This window comes from Typopeltis vanoorti, chromosome 24, assembly GCF_054136105.1.
Source record: "Typopeltis vanoorti isolate ZY-2024b chromosome 24, IOZ_Tvanoo_1.0, whole genome shotgun sequence".
Lineage (NCBI taxonomy): Eukaryota > Metazoa > Arthropoda > Arachnida > Uropygi > Thelyphonidae > Typopeltis > Typopeltis vanoorti.
The window spans coordinates 71,795,980-71,817,973 of record NC_143572.1 but is presented as its reverse complement, the minus strand read 5'-3'; the positions used below and the strand labels follow the sequence as shown (position 1 = coordinate 71,817,973).

The following is a 21,994-nucleotide window of genomic DNA, read 5'->3' as shown; positions in this document are numbered from 1 at the left end:
ACCAAAATATAAGTGGATTGATATGTTCAAAAGTGCCTTAGAAGATAGAAATATAAGATCTGATAATGTTGGAATCTTGACTAGTAACAGACTGATTTGGAGGAAAATTGTAGATAGGAAGTTAGTAATGATGTAAATTTTTCATGTAGTACTATCATACAACCTTACATTTTGCAACATTTAACTCACATCCCCATTTCCATGCCCAATCACTCAATTTATTCAAGTCTTCTTGCAAGGTCACAATATCTTCACTACTCTTTATGGTTCGTCCCAACTTTGCATCATCTGCAAATAACTGAATATCTCCATCCAAATCTTCGCCAATATCGTTAATATACAAGTTAAACAGTAATTATCCCTAAAACAGACCCCTGAGGCATTCCACTAGTGACTTTCCTTTTCCTAGATATTGCACCCCCATACACAACTTGTTGATACCTATCAGATAGCCAGTCTCCAATCCAATGCACTAATCTAATATCCAACCTCATCTGTTCTAGTTTGACTGTCAACTTATCATGAGTTACTCTATCAATAGCCTTTGCAAAATCCAAGTATATTACTGTGTATACTTCTCCTCTGTCCAAGGAAGCAGTCACTTTATTCTAATAAGTAAGTAGATTACTAAAACATGACCTCCCTTTAGCAAATCCATGCTGTCCATCAAAGATTATATCATTGTTGTCAACCCAACTCTGGATCATAGTTCTCGCAAGCTTCTCCAACAACTTAACCACAACACCTGACACACAGATAGGCCCATAGTTTGATGCTTGAGTTTGATCATCTCCTTTATGAAGTGGCACAATCTTGCCCTCCTTCCACTCCTTAGGAACTTGACCAAATGCAAGACTTGTATTAAAAAAATATGTCAAGGCAGGTGTCAACTCCCTAGTACATTCCTTCAGAATACACTGTGATATATTATCAAGTCCCACAGCTTTATTTACATCTAGTTTACTCAACTCCCCAAACACCTCTTGCTCACTTACAGTCAGTCTCTCCTCCCCCATCATCAACTGCTCTCAATCTCTCCATGAAGTCACATTCACAAGATTGAAAGATCATTATGAACTGCTCATTAACTATCTCCACCACACATTCTGCAACAGCTGTCTTTATGCCATTTTCTCCAATCAGTGTCATCCTTCCATAATCATTCTTTCTTTTGCTGGCTACATATCGAAAGAACTCCCTAGGATTCTTTTTGGCTTCATTAGCTAACTGCTGTTCATACCTCTCTTTAGCTACTCTCACCAACCAAGTCACCCTCTTTGCCTGGTCTTTGTAGACCTTATGAAATTGGTTATTTCCACTTCTCTTATGCTGCCTCCACGATGCCCTTTTTCTCTGTATCGCATGCTTAATCTCTTTATTCATCCATTTCACACTTACCTTATTTAACCTTCTGACCCTTGGAATACATTTAGACATTGCTTCTACTAGATAGTTCTTGAAAATCCCCCAAGCTGCATTGATCTCTTTTCCAGCTAACTCCTCATTCCATGCTACACCCACAAGCTGTCTCCTGAGCTCTTCATAATCATCCCCCTTGTAGTTCCACATATACCCTTTTCTCACAGGGGTCCTCACACTGCTGGCAACCACCCAGGTAATCTCCTCATGGGCACTCTCACCAATTGGTGGATGATTTGACACCTCATTTATAATTACATCCTCTGATGAGATGACCAAATCCAAGACCCTTAATCCTCGTGTGCCCTCTGTTACATACTGTCTGAGGTAGTTATCCCTCAAAAACTCAGGAAACTCATTTTCTTTACTCCAGTTGCTATCTCATCATTCCAGTCTATATTGCCATAATTAAAATCACCCATAATGATTACCCTTTTATTTGTTTGGCTAATTTGACTATACATTTCACTATCACCACCATCCACATTACCTGGTCTATAACAACATCCCGCCAAGTATTTGATTCTATTTATCTCACACCATACTGCTTCAAACCACTGGCACTATTTCCATCTTGCATCTCTACTTTGTATGGACATAACTCTTTCATCAATAGTACTCCCCCTCCCCTTTTTACCCCTTCTATCCTCACGAAACACATCATACCCTTCCATCTCTATTCCTGTCAGGATATCATCCTCTTCCAACCATGTCTCACTTATTCCAACAATCTTTGGGTGAACAGACACAATTAGTGCAACCATTTCATCTGCCTTGTTTTTTATACTTCTAGCATTGGTATACAAACACAACAGCTCCTTACTGGATCTACAGCTAGTTCCACTGATACCGCTCATATGTGATCTCTCCATGCTAGACCGGAGCCATTTCCCTTTCTGCTTCTTCATTTTAGAACCTTTTTCAATTCCAACTCTTTCCTCTTGATCCCAGGTCATCCCATTCCTTTCCTACCTACACATGCTCTCACCTCCTCTTGGAGCATCCACCTTTCTCACGCTGTGTACCCCTGTCCACCCTGAGCCTCCCTGTTTCCCTGCTCCTCTTGCACACCCATTCTCTCATTTTCTATACTCATACCACTCACTTCCCCATTCATATCCACTTCTTCAATCTCTCCTGCTCTTCCACATCACTTCCCCTCTCGATCTGATTCATTCTCTCTATTCACTTCTCTACCTTCCAGCAGCAGTCTCTCCAAGCGACTCACATCATAACCACTCAAATGCAGTCCATCGCTCCCATACAGCTCATTTCGTTCCTCAAACTCATTCCACACATTAACAAACTGTACTCCCATCTCCTCACACATTTCAGCCAGCATATCATTCATAATCCTTGCTCTCCGCCTCATTTCACCGCAGTCATACTTAGGCAACACACTGACTACCCTTCCTGTCACTACTCTCTTTTATCCTTCCAAGCAGCCTCCTGATACATTCTGACACGCTCTTTGTCCTCTCTCAAATCATTTGTACCAATTAATACTATTAACTCTTTTGCTCGCTCCCGCCTCATATCCAATGCCTCAATCACTCTACTCATTTTATCGCCTGGAAAACATACCTTGTGCATTCTATCCTCTAGCACACCTTTAATAATGGAGTCACCATACAACGCCACTCGCTTATCTTTCGTTAACTCTTTCATGCCATCATGATTTATTTTGATAGTTTTGACATGAATTCTCTTAATTTCATTCCGCATCCATTTCATTTCTTGCCTCATCCAATCCAATTCAGCTTCCAAATCTCACGACACATTCTCTCTATCATTCAATCTTTCTAACTCTCGACCCCCTCTTCTCACTTTCACTCTCATTCATCCTTCTTTGTTTCCGTACTTTTTGTCCAACATACGTCCAACTTTCGCTATCATTCTTCTCACTTTCACTCTCATTCATCTTTATTTGTTTCCGGACTTTCAGTCCAACATGCGTCCAACTTTGCCATCATTCATTCTTTCGTTTTTTTTTTAACTTTCAATTTCTGCATCACGCCATTTCTAGTTTCATTCGTTCTCTCAATTCCATTTCCTTCCGCCATTCTCGCCTCACTTTTGTCCCTTTTAACATCCGTTACGGTTTTCAAATTGCTCTTTTTCTTTTTTTACTGATTTTTTAACATTTTTTCACCTCTCTTTCTCGCCACCCTTCTCTTTCAAACGTGCACTCATGTTCCCCATGACATTCTCGTTACTAACACTTTCTGTCATCAATTTCATATTTGCATTCATCAGTTCTTCCTTCAGGTCATACTTCACACACACACCCTTCTTCCATCTGTGCTAAATATCCACAAATCATTTATGTAATCGAAAGAATACATATAACAGACTTCACACTTAACGAAACAACTGAAATCTAAATTAAAATCATGGAATGACAATGCCATATCCCCTCCCCCCTGCAGGTTACTAGGTCTAATAATAACGATTCCATAATTAAGTTTAGGCAAGAAATATCCCCCACACTAATAATACTGTAGCGCACAACGTTTACAGAATGCTTACTCAAACAATTACACATATATACTTAATTATTCTTAGAATAACTTATAAAAATCAGGAGCTCTTCTTAGACACGTCCACAGCGCTTGGCTCACTAGCGCCATGTAGTAGGTCTTGTTCTCTCTCTCTCTCTCTCTTCCCAATTACAGTTTTGAATTGTTTTGCACTTGATTGAAGTGATTCTTTGACAAGTTGTTGGTTTGAATCTATCAGAACATCTGCAGCTTAATAAATAATATAGTTTGTTTTGTTGTTATATGGTTTAATGAGTTAATACTACTAAAAATGTTTCTGTAATGAATTCCACCGTTCAAATTAATAAAAGCCATAAATCATTTAATATTATATTTATAGAATTTCCACCAAAGAATGCTGATATTTTAAATACAAAAATTTTTCACTCCAGGTGTGATAGTTAACTAACTTAAAATAGCTCTTTTCCCTTCATAGACTTTTGCATATATGATACCATTTTACTTAGTAAGTTTCAAGATTGTGACAGTTCAACAAAAAAGCTCTGTGGATTTTACGATATTCCAAATTTGAGTCAAGTGATTTGTGTGTATTGAGAAATTAGGTGAATTTACCTTGCTAATTTTAAATGGTAGTATAATCAATTAAAAGAAATTGGGCTAGTTGATAAATTAAGCCTGTAGATATCCGAAAACTTCTTTGGATGCCCATTTCTAGAGTAATCGGTTGGATTTAAGAGAACTGGTTTCTAGGGTGCCTCCCAGCTTTATGATGCTATACTTTTTCCTATGGGGAAAAAAAAAAAAAAAAATCTAATCTAGTCTGCATTATGTAAAGGATTAAATGTTCAAAAGTTGGAAATGTTCCATGTTTGATCTGTAGAGCAGGGTTTCTGGACTATATAAAAAAATAAATTTAAAAAAAATTGACAATATTTGTTACTGCTGTGCTTAATGTTTTCAGTTTTTTTACAACATATATCTGCATTTGAAATATTCATACAATTTAAAATAATTGAAACAGTACAGGGTTTCCATTTAAGGATCATATGTAGAAGTTCTGCACTGTTCCTAAGACATCCATGAAACAATTAACACATGAATTTTTAAATTCTTTCACTGTATGTATCAAAATTGCTTGCATTGATATGATATTGTTCATTTTTCTAAATTATTTATACTTTTAAAACTATTTTTTTCTCAGATTTGTTAAAGAAAAGTGAAAATAAATAATCTGTATTATACATAATCTTATAAATAATTGTATATTTTTCCAGCTAATAACGGTGTGCCAAAATTAACCACACCATTAATTGAATATCTGAAGCAAAGAAAAATAGAGCAACAGGTAAGGTTTATATAAGAGTTTCATATCTTTTTCACTATTTCCTAAATTTTTTGGTAATCATAATACAAAAAAAGGTTTTGGAATAGCATTCTAGTTTTGCAGATGAGTCATCTATATTATTGCAATGTTTTTCAAAGTGCAGGTCATGATCCACTAGTGGGTTGCAGGATTAATTTAATCTGTTACAGCCAGCTTACACTGATTATCAAAAACGATTTTTTTTTTTTGCATATAGTGTTGACTAAAGTCAAGCCTATGTCCAAATATTTAAATGTGCAAACAAAATTTTGGTTCTACTGTCATTTCTATAACTGATGAAAGTTATAGAAATTTTTGTTAAAATTATTTTATTAATTTTTTCACTGCACAGTGTTCTTTTCTGTATTTCTTATTACTTTTTTTTTTAAATTAGTGTATAATGTGCCTTTTTATTGCAAATTGTGCTGCATTTTTTAAGTCTGGATAGTGTCCTTCAGTAGTGTTGTTGTAGGAATTTTTCTTGTTTGTATTGTGTTTTGCTTCTTGTTTATTGTTGCTGCTTCTGAAAATGACGTTCGTAAAGGAAAAAAAAAAAAAAGGAAAAAAAAGTGCACGTTGGTCACGTGGAAAGCTTCTGTATAATGTAGATTGAGTTCTGCCTTAGATTTTTTTTGCAGTGGCTGTATTGTGAAAATTGCTAAATGTATGCTCTGAAATATGTGAAATATTTGTGGGCTGTTTGGGTAAATGAAAAGAAGAAAAGCATTAACCTATGTGAAAAGCGTCTTGATAGATTGCAGCGATTAGAAATGGAAGCAAGAGTCAGGATCATACTAGGAAAGCTTAGGCAAGAGTTAGTGAAAATGAAAAGTGAAATGAAACATCTAGAAGAGGATATTAAACATCTAAAGAAGAGATTGGCTGATGAGAATGAGAGGGAGGAAGTTAGTATTATGAAAAAAAGAGTCAAAGGATAGTCATATATCATTAAATGAGGACTCAGTCCTCATTTAAGGACTTTATTAGTCATCACATTAGAGATGTGATGACTAATAAAGTGTACAAAATATGCTTTCCTGGTGGAACAATGAAGCAAATAGCTGATGTCTTGCAGAAAATGAAAGGCTAAGCATTGAAATTAGTGGTAGTTGTTGGCACAAAAGACTTAGTTGGCAAAAAAAAAAAAAGTATTGATAGGGACTGGGACTTGAGGAAGTTGGTATCGTGGCTGGTAAAGATAATAGTATTTTTGGAAAAGTGTTGCCTAGATGTGACTAGTGAATTGAGAAGGAGAGCAGAGATAATGAATAGAAAGATTCTGAGTTGTGTGAGGCACAAGGGATTCAATTTGTAAATCTACAGAGTGAATTTGAAGGAAAGTTGGAATGGTTTAAAGTTGATGGATTGCATTTGAATGAGTTTGGTGTTGTGCATTTAGAAAGACTATTTTTTTCTGAGAAGGCACAAAGTAAGAAGTTGATGTAGTAAATGATGATCATTTACTAAATGGATTGTACAACAGGTGGAAGATGGATAGAAGTTGAAAATATTGTTGCAGCACCTCGGTGATAGAATGCATAAAGGTGAGGATGAGAGAGAGGTAGGAATAGAAATCAGAGTCAGGATCAGGGAAAGAAATGGGAGTGGTCAGACTGAAGAGAGGTGTGGTTTATCAACTAGAATAGAGAATGTTAGTGCTGGTAGAATGGCTTCAAAGCCACAGGGATTGTTATGCTTGTACACAAATGTAAGGAGTATTCAAAACAAAAGAGCTAAATTTGTTGCATTGATTGAGTCAGTATGCCCAAAGATAATTGGTATAAGTGGAACTTGATTGTCTGAAGAGAATGTGATGTCGGGAATAGAAATGGAAGGACGTATAATTTCCTGGAAACATAGGATGTGAAAAAAGGAGGGAGGGGAGGAGTGCTGTTAATGATTGCAGAAGAATTGTGTTCATAAACCGTGAAGTTGATATTGCATGCACAGATTTTGAATCTGTGCTGTGGTGTGAAGTTGAAATTAACAGGCTAGTATATCTGATAGGATGTTGTTATAGACCAGGGAATGTAGAGAATACGGATTGCAAAATGTTTAGGCAAATTGGTAGAGCATGTAAAAAGAAGGCGATCCTGATGGGAGACTTCAATTTCAGGGATATAGAATGGAAAGAAGGGATGGTGTATGGGAACAAGGAGAATGAGTTTGTTGAATTTCTGAGAGATAAATATCTTAAACATCATGTGACAGAAGCAACTAGAGGCTTTAATGGTTTGGATTTGGTGATAACTTCACAAGATGAAGTTAAGTTGTTAATGAGGTGTTACTGCCATCAGTTGGTGAGAGTGATCATGAGGTACTTGTTTGGGAAGTGGTGAAACAAGAAAAGGTTACTGCCAAAAATGGATATGTGGAAGTATAAAGCAGGTATTTATAGGAAGCAGTATATGGGGTAGATGAGCTGAGCAGAAAAGATGTTGACAGTGCATGGAAATTTGCAAGGCAGTATCTGACACAAGCAATATATAACTGCATACCAAGGGTTAAGCGAGTAAATAGAGTAGGAGTGAAATGAATGAGCAGTGAAATCAAGTAGGCTGTGTTGAAAAAGAAAATGCTATGGAGGAGGTACAAGACAGTTGGTGGTGATCAGATCCATGAAGAGTATAAAGTGCAGGCTAAGAAGGTGCATGTCTGAACAATCCATCACTGACAATTCATCGTGTAGAAAATTTGAAACCTTATTTCATGTCATTCCCATATATGAAAAAAAAGAGAGAAATATTTTATGTGTTATTTGTTATTTTAATTATATTTGACATTCTGAAATTTTTTATTCTGTATAAAGTTATTAATATTCTTTCTTACTTAGATGCTACAGTCTGTAGATGGAATATTAATTTTTACAAAACTGGGATAAGGTAGTTAAGGAGAAAGGACACGATATTTAAGAATATTTATAGATAATAGTTATTTCCAACTAATATTATAGTTAATTATTTACATATTCCTATTAACTATTCTATTAATAGTTAGAATAGTTATTAGGGAGAACAAAATATTTAAGAATATTTATTCTTCTAACCATTCACTATTTTTCTGTTCTGCACATTTAGATATCCATCCAGGTGTGATATATTTTTTATTTTAACAAATTCAGAAGGTGAGGTGTTTCAGTTATTGAATATATGTGTATTTTGAAAATCACTGCACTTTTCCTGCATAGTAAAGACATCTTGTACACTGCTATTGTTTGCAGAGCTAGTTTAAGATCATAGGTGCAATTTTGCGTAATTATAAATGATAATAAAATTATGTAAATGCTGTCATAATGATGTAAATCAGCATAAGCTAAATTGCCATCTGCGGCTTCAATACTAGTCTTTACTTTTTCCTCCAATATGAGTATTTTATGACACTAAGAAATTTAAAATTTTATATTTGTTCTTCTTTACTGAAAAAAAAAATATATATATATAGATATATATATATATGGATGGGTGTCTAAGTGTGCAGAAATACAGTGAACAGTTCGCAGAATAAATATTCTTAAATATGGTGCCCTTTCTCCCTAAACCACCCTATTCTAGTTTTGTAAATATTAATATTCCATCAGCAGAACATGTAGTATCTAAATAAGAAAGAATATTTACAACTTTTTAAGATGAAACAGAAATTAGGAAACCGATCAATAAAATATTACTTTCACTGTATGAGAATAAAAATATTATGAAAATCTAATTAAAATCTAAATAAATAATACATAAATACATAAAAGTGTATTTTATGAAATTCACATTTTTTCCACAATGAATAGTTTGCACAATGAATTTTCCTGCGATGAATTGTCCGTGATCCAAGAAAGTGATGAGCATGGTAAAGAAAGAAAAATGCAGTATGAGAGGATATTGGCTGGTCAGGCCAAGGTTAACTCAAGGGAATTTTTCCACAAAATGTAAGCAAGAGAAAGAATAATTATGGTAGGTTGACACTTGTGGATAGTTGCGGCAGCATAATAACAGTTGCCAATGATATAGTGAAATTACTGAACAAGCACTGTATCAGTGTATATCACACTGATGTAAATGATGCAGTGCAATATATAGAAGGGAGGCAAGTATTAGGAGAATTGGAAGTGAAAGAATCAGGTGTTAATTGGATTAGATGTTAATAGGTCTGTGGGAATAAATGACATACCACCTATTCTTAAGGAATGTGCACAATAGTCAGCTATGCCCTTCACCTGGCTATTTAATGAAAGTATCACAGTGTGAGTAGGGTTCCTAAGGAGTGAAAAGAAGGCAAAATAGTACCACTACACAAGCATGATTCCAGGATAGAAGTTTCCAATAATAGACCAATCTGTATAACTGCAGTTGTGGTGAAGGTGTTGGAGAGATTGGTTAGGAATAGAATACAGGATTGGGTTGATGGAGACATAACATTCTTTATCAATGGTCAGCATGGATTTATAAAGGGTATTCTTGTTTTAGCAATTTACTTGCATTTTATGATAAGGTAAAGAGTGTGTTAGATAAGGGAAAATCATATACAGTGATATTCTTACAAAAGGATGGGAATAGATAGTATATTGGTTAGATGGATCAGAGACTGGTTCTCTGAATGATACCAACAAGTTGTGCATGATGGAGCAGTGTCTCAAAAAAAGGAAGGTAACCCGTGGCATGACCCAGGCTTGTGCTCTTAGGCCCCTGCTGTTTCACTTGTTTGTAAATGATATATCATATGGACTGAGTGGGGATCTTCATTTATTTGCTGATGATGCAATGTTGAAAAGACTTTTGATTTGGACAAAGAAGTGGGGTTGTAGTTTTAATATTAATAAGTGCAAGGTGTTGCATTTAGTCGTGCAAAAATATAAGGCTATGTACTGTATTGATGGTACCATACTGCAGGAAGTGGATGAGATTTGGGAGTGATGGTTGACAGTAGACTGAAGTTTAGATGGTATATTGCAAGTGTTGCAAAAACTGCACGTCGTAGTGCTGCTATAACATGTAGGGATAAGGAAGTGGTTGTGCCACTGTATAAAGCACTGGACTACACTTGGACTGTTCTGCTCAAATTTGGTCATTTGGTTTTCATTGTGATGTGAAAACATTGGAGATAGTCCAGAGATGACTGACTAAGACAATATCAGGACTCCGGAATGCTAATTATGGAGAGAGAGGCTGAAAAAATGTGGATTGTGGAATTGTGTGGATTGGAAAAGAAGAAGTGGTATGATAGAGATATATAAGTTAGTCAGAGGATTTTAAATAGAGTAGAAGTCAGGTGTGAAAGAACCAGAGGCTATCCTAGGAAGTTATGTAAAATTGTGGTGAAGAAGGGTGCAAGCAGTAGTGTTATACATGGAAAATTGTCAGTGAATGGAATGCATTACAAGAATGTATTGTTAATGCAAGGAGTGTTAAGGATTCTTTAGATTTGGTATGATAAATATATTGTCAGTTGAATGAATTTCCCACGATAAGTCTGCCGACTCTATGGAGGGTGAAATAATAATAATACAAACTGCTGATTCTTCTTCTCTTCCTTTTATACAAAAATAAAAAGGTCCTTGCCCTTGTTCTTTTGTTTAATAATTAAAGGACTTAGATATCTCATGAGACTTAACTTTACTTTTCATTATACGAGGGTGGTCTGAAAAGTTCTTGGCCTCAACCATAGATGGCAACATTATCAGCAAGAGATTTTTTTTTCTAAGTTGGTACATTTGTCATAAGCATCCATGTGAAATTGCAAGTCATTCTATCAAGTAGTTTGTTTTATACAGCTGTCTGAAGCAAAAATATTGTCTGTATCCCTTGAAATGGATAAAATTGAGTGTCGTGCGGTTATAAAATTCTTTGTAAAAGAAGATTTAACGGCAAAAGAAATTCATTCGAAGTTCATAAAAGTTTATGGGCACTCTTCTCCTTCATTTTCGACAATTAAGAAATGGGTGCCGAATTTAAATGTGGCCATACCAGCCTTGAAGATGATCCACGTGAAGGACGTCCAAAAAGTGTAACAACACCAGAAATCATTCATCAAGTGCACGACATGGTATTGAATGACTGGCGAGTCAAAGTGCATGAAATTGCTGAGATTATAGGCATTTCAAAAGAACCTGTAGGATATATTTTGCATGAAGAATTGCAAATGAAAAAGCTTTGTGCAAGATGAGTGCCGCACTTACTCACAGTAGGTCAAAAACTCGCATGAAAATCTCTAAACAGTGCTTGGAGCGTTTTTAGCAAGAATAAAACTGATTTTGTGCATCAATTTATTACTATGGATGAGACTTGGATTCACTATTACACACCAGAATCCAAACGGCAGTCAAAACAGTGGACAGAAGCCAGTTGTTCAGCACCAAAGAAGACAAAGTCGTTTTCATCAGCAGGAAAGGTCATGCATCGGTGTTTTGGGATGCTAAAGCCATTTTGTTTATTAATTATCTTGAAAAGGGTAAAACAATAACCGGGGAATATCATTCCAATCTTTTAACCAGACTAGATGAAAAAATTCGTGAGAAAAGACCCGGTTTGCAGAAGGAAAAAAATCATCTTTCATCAGGACAATGCACCTGCCCACAAAGGTGTTTTGGCAATGGGAAAATTAAGGTATCTGCACTATTAATTGGTAGAACATCCACCCTATTCCCCAGATTTGGCTCCCTCTGACTTCTATCTCTTCCCAAAACTAAAACTCTTCCTTGCTCGTCAGCATTTTTCTTCGAATCAAGAGGTGATTGCAGAGGGGTATTTTGCAGATCTTACTAAGAGCCACTACAGGGACGGGATAATGGTGCTGGAGCATCACTGGAATAAATGTATTAGTCTCGAGGGAGATTATGTTGAAAAATAAAAATAATTTTGAAATTATAAATTCGTTTTTTCATTGTTAGGCTGAGAACTTTTCAGACCACCCTCGTATATCTGGAATATTACGTTTTCTCATTATAACCATTAGGCAAGACTAACTCTTTAAGCACAAAGTTCTTCATGTTGGAAGTTTAATGGAATATTTACAGCAATAGGAAAGGATTAAAAACTAATTCTAATGCTTCCAGTATTTTGTATCAGTCACTGAGACATCTTCAGGGATCACAAATAACTCTTGTAACACATACACACAAACACAATAGAATACTAAATGAAACACGTGGGTGACTCTAAAGTCTTATCTAGGTGGAGTAGTACCCCCTATGGGCTTTTGTAAGCGGCCTAGGATGTAAAGTTGGGCCTCTTAAAATTATTGTTTCCCAAATTTTGGGAAGTTTTATGCAACCATATTTATTTAAGTTAGGTTGATTTCTGAGTGCCCCTGCACATTTTAAAAACAGTCTTTCCTTTTTACATTTGCTATGGTGGAGCATGGTGATTTTCTTCCAGGAGATCCTTCTAAAAGCTTTTAATTCCCACTGGAAACTTGCTGCTCTTATCTGTTCTACCAAAGATCAGCTTCCTCCTCTCTCAGTGCCTGGAGTTTATAAAGTACTCTGTTTCTGCAGTTGGCTTACTTCAGACAGACAGGCAGACCAGCAACTATCTATTTAGAAGAACAAATCATACATCTGCAATCACAACTATACATTGCATGGATACATTACATGGTCTGCATGGATACAACCACAGGATCTCCTGGATCACTATGCTTCACCATCGTAAATGGGAAACAGTAATTGTCAGAGGTTCCAATTTACATCCTAGGCTGCCTACAAATGTCCATAGAGGGTGCATTGCCTAGATAGCAACTTTAGAGTCACTCGTGTTTCATTTAGTATTGTGTTGTCTTTGTGTGTGTGTGTGTGTGTGTGTGTGTGTGTGTGTGTGTGTGTGTGTGTGTGTGTGTGTGTGTGTGTGTGTGTGTTACAAGAGTTATTTGCTCCCTGAAGATGTCTCAGTGACTGAGACAAAATATTGGAAGCATTAAAATTAGTTTTTAATCCTTTCCTGAATATTCCATTAAACCTCCAACACGATGTCCTCCCAACACTTAAGCCTTAACATATTATTATTATTATTATGTGACACCTCCAGGGAGTCCAAAGACTCATCGAGGGAGAGTGTGCCAACACCATTGAATGATTGATTCCCTTTTAACTACTAACCGCGCTCAAACTTGCTTAAGTTTATGCGAGCAATTAAAAGCAGAGGCACTACCAATCGACCAACCTTCGCTGGCAATATGGAAGCACAAAGTTCCTTCTTTCTTTCATCGTTTTATAAGGAAAGTTTTTTAACAGAATATCTGTAGGTAATCAGTGGTTAATAATACTGCTTGGATTTTAATACTTATTCACAAATATAGGAACTTCTAATGACAGTTCTTTCTCAAGATATCTAAACTTATATCCTGAATGTCTTTCAGCATGTTGCAGTCAGGGATTGTTTAAGGGTCGAAGTTATATAATTGGAAGTAGGCTACCACCATATTTGGTGGTAGCCTACTCAACCAAGAACTGGCTGAGCTTATGATCCATTGGTTAATCCTTCCAGATTAGGTGTCCATGTACATATACACTGCTTGGAGAGAAGTCAGTTGACACCCATGGGCAATGTGCATCGTGCTATGTAATGAGACACATGTTTGTAGCTGATATAAATTGGAGGAATATGATGTTCCGAAGTCAGTGCAATTGTTTGTGAGTGAAATGGCTGTTAGAAGGAAACTGACAGAGTTTGAAAGAAGCATTGTGATAGCATGCCATGTTGCAGGCCTATCTGTTTGGCAAATTGTTGATGAATTGGGCCATCCCAGTCAACAATCAGTGGTATCATACTGAGATGGAAGTGCAGAGAGTGAACTGCAAGTGCTACCTACAGTGGACGATCCAATCACATTCACTGAACGTGACAATCAGTGGTATCATACTGAGATGGAAGTGCAGGGAGTGAACTGTAAGTGTTACCTGCAGTGGACGATCCAATCACATTCACTGAACGTGACTATATGGTGCTTCGAAGGATTATGTGTAAAAACTGCCATTTGTTGGCCAACATGTTGAATGCGGAGTTCCGGGCATTGACTGGAACATGAATCTGCAAAAAAACATTTAGAAACAACATGGGTTTCCCATGCTAGGACTGCAATATGCAAGCCCCACATTACCTGAACCAACATACAGCTTTGTCTTCAGTGGTGCAAACAGCATGTACAGCGGGATGTGGAAGCTAGGAAAGTTGTGTTATGAAATGAAGAATCATGCTATACCCTCTGCTGAGTAGATGGATGGTTAGGTGTGGGTGTGGTGAATGCCTTGTAAATGTCTCTTATCAGAGTGCTTAACCCCAACTATGAAATTTCGAGGTGACAGTGTGATGGTATGGTCCTGTTTTTCCTGGTTTGGCTGCAGACCTCTGTTTGTGGTAACATGAACTCTGAGAGGTATCTGAATATTCTGGACAATGTAGTACTTTCTACTTTGTACCGTTTCTACAGAACTGACCCTTTTTTCTTTCAGCAAAACAATGCACTGTGTCACAAGGCTGCTGTATCCGCATAGCTTGTAGGCCTGAATGTCACCAGACTTGACTAGCCTCCACAGAGCCCTGATCTTAACCTTATTCAACATCTGTTTGATGACCTGGAGCATTGGGTGATGTCAAGGGACATCCTCCCCACAACAATCCAGGACCTCATTACATACCTATAGGAAGAATGGTCCAGAATTCCCATTGATCACTATCATATACTTGTGGAAAGTATGCTCATAGGATTGCTGCAGCGATTGCTATTAAAGGAGTTCCTACATCTTATTAAGGTGGGTGCCATGACTGTTTGTTCCTCACACCATGGTGTCCTTTGACTTCTTTCCAAGCAGTGTACACACACACACACATATTACACACTGAATGTCCCCCACAAAAAAAAATGTATACATAGTTTGGTTGCTGATAACTGCTATGTTTATTTTCTTAAATTTAATAATTTTATAATTAATTGTTACCATAAAGATCAGATATAAAAAACATTACATGGTTCATATTTAAATGATGCATCATCTCAAGTGTTTAAAATGTCCTTCGTTCTCATCAAGGCTTTGCTGATAGCAGTGAGAAACTGATCTGCGAACATCAAGTAATGTATCTCTTGTAATTGTGTGCCTCTTCGATTTCTTACCATAACTGTATAAGTGTTGTAGATTTTGTGGCATAAACTTTCTCTTTGAGGTATCCCCTTAAGTAATAACCAGGTGGTGTGAGATCAGGTGAATGTACGTGGTATTCAACACTGCTTCCTTGTCCAGTCCATTTATTTGCAAAAGATTGATGTCATGACATCATGATTAAAATGGGGAAGTGCTCCATCATGTTGGAAATAAAAATCCTCCTCATACTCAAATAGCTGAAGAATTTGTGACACACAATTAAACATTGAAGTTTGTTGAAGTATCGGTAACTGTTTGATTAAAAAAGAATGGTCCAATATGATGATAATCCACCATTGTGGATTCTGTGTTCACTAGTACATAGACTTTGACATTTCATATGATTCAAAAATTGATAAACAGTGGATGCTTTGTTAATTTTGACAGGAACCACTCACAAAATTCAACCTTATGAACAGAATCATCTTAGTTCAAGGCATGCACTAATCTTAGGATGTAGCTTTTGAACACTTTCAAATTTTCCATGCTTTAAAATGTGGTAAACACTTGATTTTGCATTTTCATGAGCAGCCTGTCAGACAGATTTTCTTGGTGATTGTAGGAATCGTTGCATCACCTCTTGTGAGAGAGAGAGGTGCAGAAAATCTAATTGTCCTTGCCTCAATACATCAAGCACTTTTGGCAAGGTTTTCAATGTGTGGACTGTGTAGAAGAAATGGATGTTAGTTTTTGTATGTAGAATGAGATTGATAATAATAAAGACTTGTATAAGAGGGATGACCTACGCTTAATGGATTTGGTATCAGTGCTTAGAGAAATTACTTATTGGAGTGAGCCAGGGAAACTATCATCTTGGGAGGAATGCTGATAATGTGTGTGTATATATAAGTTCAGCTGGAGTGTTGGTGTAATAGTGATACAAATATCAGTGACCATGTTTATGACTGGTGAGGAGATAGACTATGCTTTTGATTCAGGCATGAGCGTGTCTAGGAACAGAAAAGATTAAGTTGTCTAACTGAGCTATGAAGACTGCTGATGTAAGTATACAAAAAAGCGAGGCGATAACTTATGTCTATACACAGATGTCAGGAGTATTAGAAACAAAGTGGTTGAGTTTGTTACTTTGATGAATTAGTTGTTGCCTAAAATTATTGACATTAGTGAAACTTGACTGTCAGAGTAGATGCAGTAATTGGAATTGAGTGTAAAAGTATAGTATTTTTAGGAATTACAGAAGAGATAGAAGAGGAGTTGGGGAATATTACTAATGATATCAGATGACTCAAATTAGGAGTAGAAACCCATGAAACTAATAATGGTTATTAATGGTAATAATAGTGAGTTTGGTGTGAAGGCTATCTGGTGTGAAGTAGAAGCTGACATGATGAATATATGGTGGGGTGTTGCCAGGGATGAAGAAATGTACTGCAAAATTACTCTGATGGATACTAAATGAGTAATCATTCTGGGTGACTTAAATTATCCAAACATTGATTGGGTAACAGAAAACTCATAACAAATGAAGGAGAATTTATTGAGCTGTTGCTAGACAACTTTCTCAATGCAGCCTCTGAAAGAAGCAACTCAAAACCAAAGAATGCTATGATCATAGCATCAGAAGGTGTCTAAGCTAAAGATGTGAATTGTTTTGTTACCCATTTGATATAATCGTTATAGCAACTGGTGACAAAACAGTTAGTACAATGATTGTGCCTTACTGACCTGGGAAGAGTTAACTATATGGATGCTCCAATTATGACAGGTTACATGCTAAACTAGAATGCGGAAAATTATGACAAGCTCAGGAGATTACTATTTTTGATATCATGGTATCAGCTAATGAATGGGAAAGATGTCAGCAGTGCATGTATGGATGCTTTGAAAAGATGCTTAAATCACTTTCTGAATGCCTCCCAAGAAAATCCCTATTTTGAAGAATAAAGAGGTGTATGTGAAATGGATGTGCACTCTGAGTAAGCAAGAGATCCATAAGATGATGATGATGTGAAAGGAATGCCGTGAGAAGAAGAGTAAGAAGATTTATGAAATATATAAAGTGCACACCAGAAAAGTTCCGAGTATTGTACAGAGAGCTAAATTGAAGTATGTAAAGAAATTGGCTGTGTAGGCTAAAGGCAACCCAAAATAATTTTATCGTTATGCTGCAATGAATGTGGACAGTACCCTTGTGTCAGAAGCACATGTGATAGATCAAATGATGAATGCTCACATCGCTAAGATCCATCAACCTGGTGTATGTATATAACATAGTGCACAGTGCTACCACTACATTGAATGGAGAATGAGATTCTAGTGCTGTTGTATAACCTGAATAAGGATTCACTAATAGGGACAGATGGAATATCAGTGCATATGCTTAAAGAATGTGGGAAAGATAACAAGGACCTAGCAGAACTGACCAGGTCCTTGAAATGTTTGACATAATTTGTGTCTCAGCTCAGGAAAGATACCATGGGAAGGGAAAGAATGTATGATAATCTCATTGCACAAGGGTATTGCAAAGACTGAGTGACTGTTAACTTAGCAGTATTTCTGGAGTTACTGTGAAGATTTTAAAGAAGTTGGTAAGAACTCACATACAAAAATGGGCTGACAAACAAGCTATTACTTTGCAAGGAACAGCATGGATTTACTAAAGTGAGGTCATTTCTGTGCAATTTGTTTTTATTTTATAATAATGTTATGGCTGAGTTGGATAAAGGGAATATCCATTCCCTTTATCCAACAGGTTGGACTTTGCTATGGCATTTGATTGGATACTGCATGAAAGGCTGTTGCATAAACAAGAGAATGTGGGATTGAAATAAAAGCTATTGGCTTGGATAAGTCTGTAGCTAATGGGCAGGGTATCAGAAAGTGGTCTATGGGGGGGGATACATGAATCTGCTAGATTTAAGGTGACCAGTGGCATGCCCTCAGAGATCAGTCCTTGGACTATTTTGTTTACTGTGTATATTAATGATATTGGGAAAGGCTTGACAGGAGATGTTCAATTGTTTATTAATGATGATGGAAATATAGACAAGGCAATTAGGGATGCAACTGATATACAGCATTTACAGGATGATTTGAATAGGCTGAAAGTGTGGAGACAACTGGTAATGGCTGTCAATTCATTGATAGTAAGTGTAAAGTTATTTATTTTGGCATAATGATATATGCAATGCCGTATTACATTTGTGGGATTATGCTTGGAGAATCTGCAGGTGCCAGAGATCTTGGAGTTATAGTGGCTAGAAAGTAAAAGTTCAAAGGTCTCATAGCAAAAATTGCAAATTTTTTGCAAATGAGTTCAAGGAGTGGTATGATAGACTTTGTGTTTCCTGGGAAGGACCTCCCACGATGAGTCTTTTGATTCCATGGAGGCCTGAATAATAACAATAATAATAATAAATACAACTCAGAGGATAATTTTTTAAGGGGCACTCTTGCTTTAGTAATATGATTGCCTTTTATAATAAAGTGACAAGAGCAGTTGATGAGGGAAAGGAACATAATTCCTTTTTTTTGGGGATTTTGCAAAGGTATTTGACACATAAGCTGATATTTAAGTTGCAGCACATGGGTTTAGATGTCAGGTTAGTCAACTGGATTCAGAATTGGCTATCTGATAGGTATCAGAGAGTTGTGTATGGTGGGGCATTATCAAGGAGGCAGAAGGTTACAAGTGGGGTCCCACATGGCTCAGTACTGGGACCTGTATTGTTTAACCTTTATATCAATGATATTGTCAGTGGATTGCAGGGGAGGGGGGGTATTCAGTTGTTTGCTGATGATGTAAAGCTGGGAAGGGTTGTTAGTAATAGTGCAGATGTGGCAGCCCTGCAAAAGGATTTGAATAAACTAGACAGATGGGCAAATGAATTGGGGGTATCGGTTTATTGCAGCAAACTGTGAAGTCTTGAAGTTTGGGATACATCGATAAGAGGTTGCATACTCGATTGGAGGAGCTGTACTGGAGGAAGTAGGGGGAGACAAGAGATCTGGGAGTGATGATTGATAGAAGACTGAAATTCAGGGAACGTATTGCAAAGGTGATGAAGGTAACCCACAGGATTGCTGCAATACTGAGAAGGACCCTGATGAGACTACACTTAGACTATTGTTCTCAAATTTGGTCCTCGGGATTTGAACGGGATAAATTAACTGTGGAAAGAGTACAGAGGCAGATAACAAAGATGGTTTCAGGACTGTACAATGTTAGTTACGGAGATCAGCTGAGGGAATGTAGACTGCAGAGTTTGGTGGATAGAAGAAGGAGAGGTAATATGATTAAGACTTTTAAACCGTTGCGAGGTAGTTACAGGATTGACACTGGGGAGTTCTTTCACTTGGTGGAACAATGGGAAGGAGCGATGACAAGGGCCATCCCTGGAAGTTGCAAAAGGAAGCTGGGTGTAAGAGGATGAGGAGTGATTTCTTTGCATGGAGGGTAGTTGAGCCATTGAATGCATTGCCTGATAGAGTGGTTGAGAGCAAGAACGGTCAGTGAGTTCAAGGAGTGATATGATAGACTTTGTGTTTCCTAGGAAGGACCTCCCATGATGAGTCTTTTGACTCCATGGAGGTCTGAATAATAATAAATATAACTCAGAGGATAATTGCAATGTTGAGATGAACATTGACATGTAGGGATATGAAAGTCATTTTGTCTCTTTACAAGCTTTAATACAGTGGTTTTAATACACTTTAATCTGGACTACTGTGCAGATTTGGTCTCCTGTTTTTCGAGGAGATAAAGCTGTAGAAAGACTGCAAAGAAGAGTTACAAAGGTCATATCGGGATTATGAAATGTAGATTACGAGGACAGATTGTGAATATGTGGACTTCAGAAGCTGGTAGACCAGAGAAAGAGGGGTAATATGATAGATCTGTGAACTTCTGAGAGGGTGTTATAGGATATTGGTTGATTAAATTTTTCATTATATGGAGTGTAGGGAGATGGTATTTGTAGTTGTGTGTAGTTAAGAAAGGGGATGAGATCTAGATTTTTCTCCCACAGAATTGTGGATGAGAAGTGTGTCTGTTGATGTAGTCAGTGCATATAGTGTGAATGAGTTCAAGCCAGTCAAGATTTTTTTAATTTCTCTTCTGAAGTTGACCTGCTCATCTGACTTTCTGCTACGGACACATCACATCCATAGACTCTTCAGCCTCCAGAAAACTTTGTGTCTTCTATTTCGAGACATTGCTTTTCAAATCCTGTATATGTCCTGGCATTATATGGATCCCAGATCTTCACATCCTTGAATATTGTTCTCGCATCTGGGATCACGTACCAAAAATTATGTTTATGAAGGAACTAAAGGGTAGTCCACTTGATTGTAACTCCTTCTCTCAGAGACTTCCCTGATTACTTTCTCATAGAGACTTTGTTTCCACATTTTTTTTCTGTGGGTATTTTAATGGGCACTGCTCCATGAAAATAGTAGCTGCTGGTCAACAGCCATGAACAATTCAGCTTCAGACTTATTGAATCAACTTCTCATACTCCTCTTTCATTCCATCTGTCTTTGTTCTTTGGAACAGCTTTCCGATATTGTTTTCTATGGCTGTTTGGGAAATATGTCCATGGATTCCTTTTTTGTTTCCACTTGTCATACACATGACACAGTTGTGTTATAAGCTTTGCGACTTCTCACGTTTGTGGTTTATATTAAAAAAAAAAGTTTCCCAGCTTTCAAAGGTTTGATAGTTTTCCAAATACCATATGGTTTGATCACTTGGTTTCCATTCAAGGTATGGAATAGGATGAACTCTACTACTACTACTTTGAAAATGCACTGATAATAATAATAGTATCTTCTGAATGGAATGCACATATTCTCCTGGTTAATTTTATGTCCTTCCTTGGGTGCATAAGTTTCTTAAGCATGATATTCAGAAATATGCAAGATATTTTTCCAGGAATATATTTTGTATATAGTTATTATTATTACAAGCGATCTCTAGGGACTCATTGAGAGAGGCCACCTATCACTGACATCACATTACACCTTCTCTTGAATTCATTTACACAATGTGCATTCACAACTTTCAGAGGCAAGCCATTCTACTCACACACTGCCCTGAGAGAAAAATTTAGCTCTCATCCCTTTAACTGCATTCATTCTCAGTTTCCATGGCTTCCCCCCTTGTCCTCTCTCTCTCTCCATCCTTCATAAAATGAAAAATTCAATCAATTGCTATTCTGTATGACACTTTTGGAAGTTTGCAGGTCTCAATCATATCACCCCCTCTTTCTCCTGTTTGCTAGTGTTTGCAGTTCACAAATTCTCTCTCTCTCTCTTGTCACAATCTGCATTTTATAGTCCTAATATTATCCTTAATGCTCTGATTAAAGCAACTGTATCTGCTTCACCTCTGAAATCAGGAGACCAGATTTGCATTCAGTAGTCTGATGAGGTTGTATCAAAGCCTTGTAAAGAGGCAAAATGGCTTTCTCATTCTTACATTCAGTATTTGTTTCAGCATTGCAATTATCCTCTGAGTTGTATTCGCAATCTTTGTGCTTCAATTTCCTATCTACTAAAACTCATTTGCAAAGTATCTGTGCAATTTTCATGCTAAAACCACTGTCCCATTAAAAGGATGCGGGAACTCGA

At 36.9% G+C, this 21,994-nt stretch overlaps 1 protein-coding gene across 1 annotated transcript in view; it reads left to right on the top strand.

Moving 5' to 3' along the window:
• The window catches only part of LOC150093402 (uncharacterized), a 233,648-nt gene that overhangs the window by 137,251 nt on the left and 74,403 nt on the right, over positions 1–21,994 (top strand). The window contains exon 6 of the mRNA XM_090413608.1: positions 5,195–5,265. Within this exon, the coding sequence (XP_090269734.1) occupies positions 5,195–5,265 (71 nt within the window). The remainder of the gene's footprint in view (positions 1–5,194; positions 5,266–21,994) is intronic.